This window comes from Chaetura pelagica, unplaced genomic scaffold, assembly GCF_000747805.2.
Source record: "Chaetura pelagica isolate M959 unplaced genomic scaffold, ChaPel_1.0 scaffold992, whole genome shotgun sequence".
NCBI lineage: Eukaryota > Metazoa > Chordata > Aves > Apodiformes > Apodidae > Chaetura > Chaetura pelagica.
The window spans coordinates 189,641-190,645 of record NW_009952357.1 but is presented as its reverse complement, the minus strand read 5'-3'; the positions used below and the strand labels follow the sequence as shown (position 1 = coordinate 190,645).

The 1,005-nt window shown below is 67.2% G+C and overlaps 1 protein-coding gene across 1 annotated transcript in view; it reads left to right on the top strand.

The window, feature by feature from the left end:
* Positions 1–1,005, top strand: part of PLEC (plectin) — a gene marked incomplete at its 5' end in the record, with an annotated part of 79,923 nt that overhangs the window by 8,405 nt on the left and 70,513 nt on the right. The window contains 2 exon segments of the mRNA XM_010007863.1: positions 22–204; positions 653–730. Coding sequence (XP_010006165.1) covers positions 22–204; positions 653–730 — 261 coding nt within the window.

Genomic DNA, 1,005 nt, shown 5'->3' with positions numbered 1-1,005 from the left:
CGGCCGCGGGCGGGGCTGGAGGAGGCCCCGCTGCGCTACCTGCAGGACCTGCTGGCCTGGGTGGAGGAGAACCAGCGGCGCCTGGAGGGGGCCGAGTGGGGGGTGGACCTGCCCACTGTCGAGTCCCACCTGGGCAGACACCGCGGGCTGCACCGCTCCATCGAGGAGTTCCGCACCAAGATCGAGCGGGCGCGGGCTGACGAGGTGAGCCCCTGCTCGGGGTCATGGGGGTCCCCCTCCTGCTTCTGCGGGTCCTGGGTGTCCCCATCTCACTCCCAGGGGCTCCACTCTTGTTCCTGGGGGACCTGGGCATCTGCCAGGGGGTCTTCATCTGGCTTACCAAGGGTTCTGAGGGGTCCCCATCCTGCTCCCAGGTGTCTTTGGGCTGTTCCCCCCTGCTCCCAGGGGTCCCCATCCTGGTCTGGGGGTTCCTGGGGTGTTCCCATCCTACTCCCAGGGGGTCCCTGGAGTATCTCCCCCCTGCTCCAGAGGTCCCTGGGGTTTGTTCCCATCCTACTCCCAAGGATCCCTGGGTGTGTGCCCTCCTCTGCTCCCAGGTGTCCTGGGACTGCCCCATCCTGCTCCTGGGAGGGTCCCTGGGTCTGTCCCCAGCTCCCGGGGGTCCCCCCACTCACTATATTTTCCTCCCCAGGCCCAGCTCGCCCCTGGCCCCCGTGGTGCCTACCGGGAATGTCTGGGCAAGCTGGATCTGCAGTATGGCAAGCTGCTGGTGAGGGGACAACAGGGGATAGGGGGGCTGACCATGGGGCAGGGAGAGATTGAGGGCAGGAGAATGTAGGGGGAGATGTGGGGCATAGGTGCCTGGACCTGGAGAGAGACGTGGGGTGCACGGAAGGGGCACCTGGGAAGGTGTGGGATGGAGGGTGAGGGATCTGGGGAGATGTGGGGCAGAGGATGCAGGATGTGGGGTGGAGTAGGGTGATGTGGGGTGGGGGTCCCACGGCATCCCCCTCCCCCAGACCTCCTCCAAGTCACGGCTGCGGC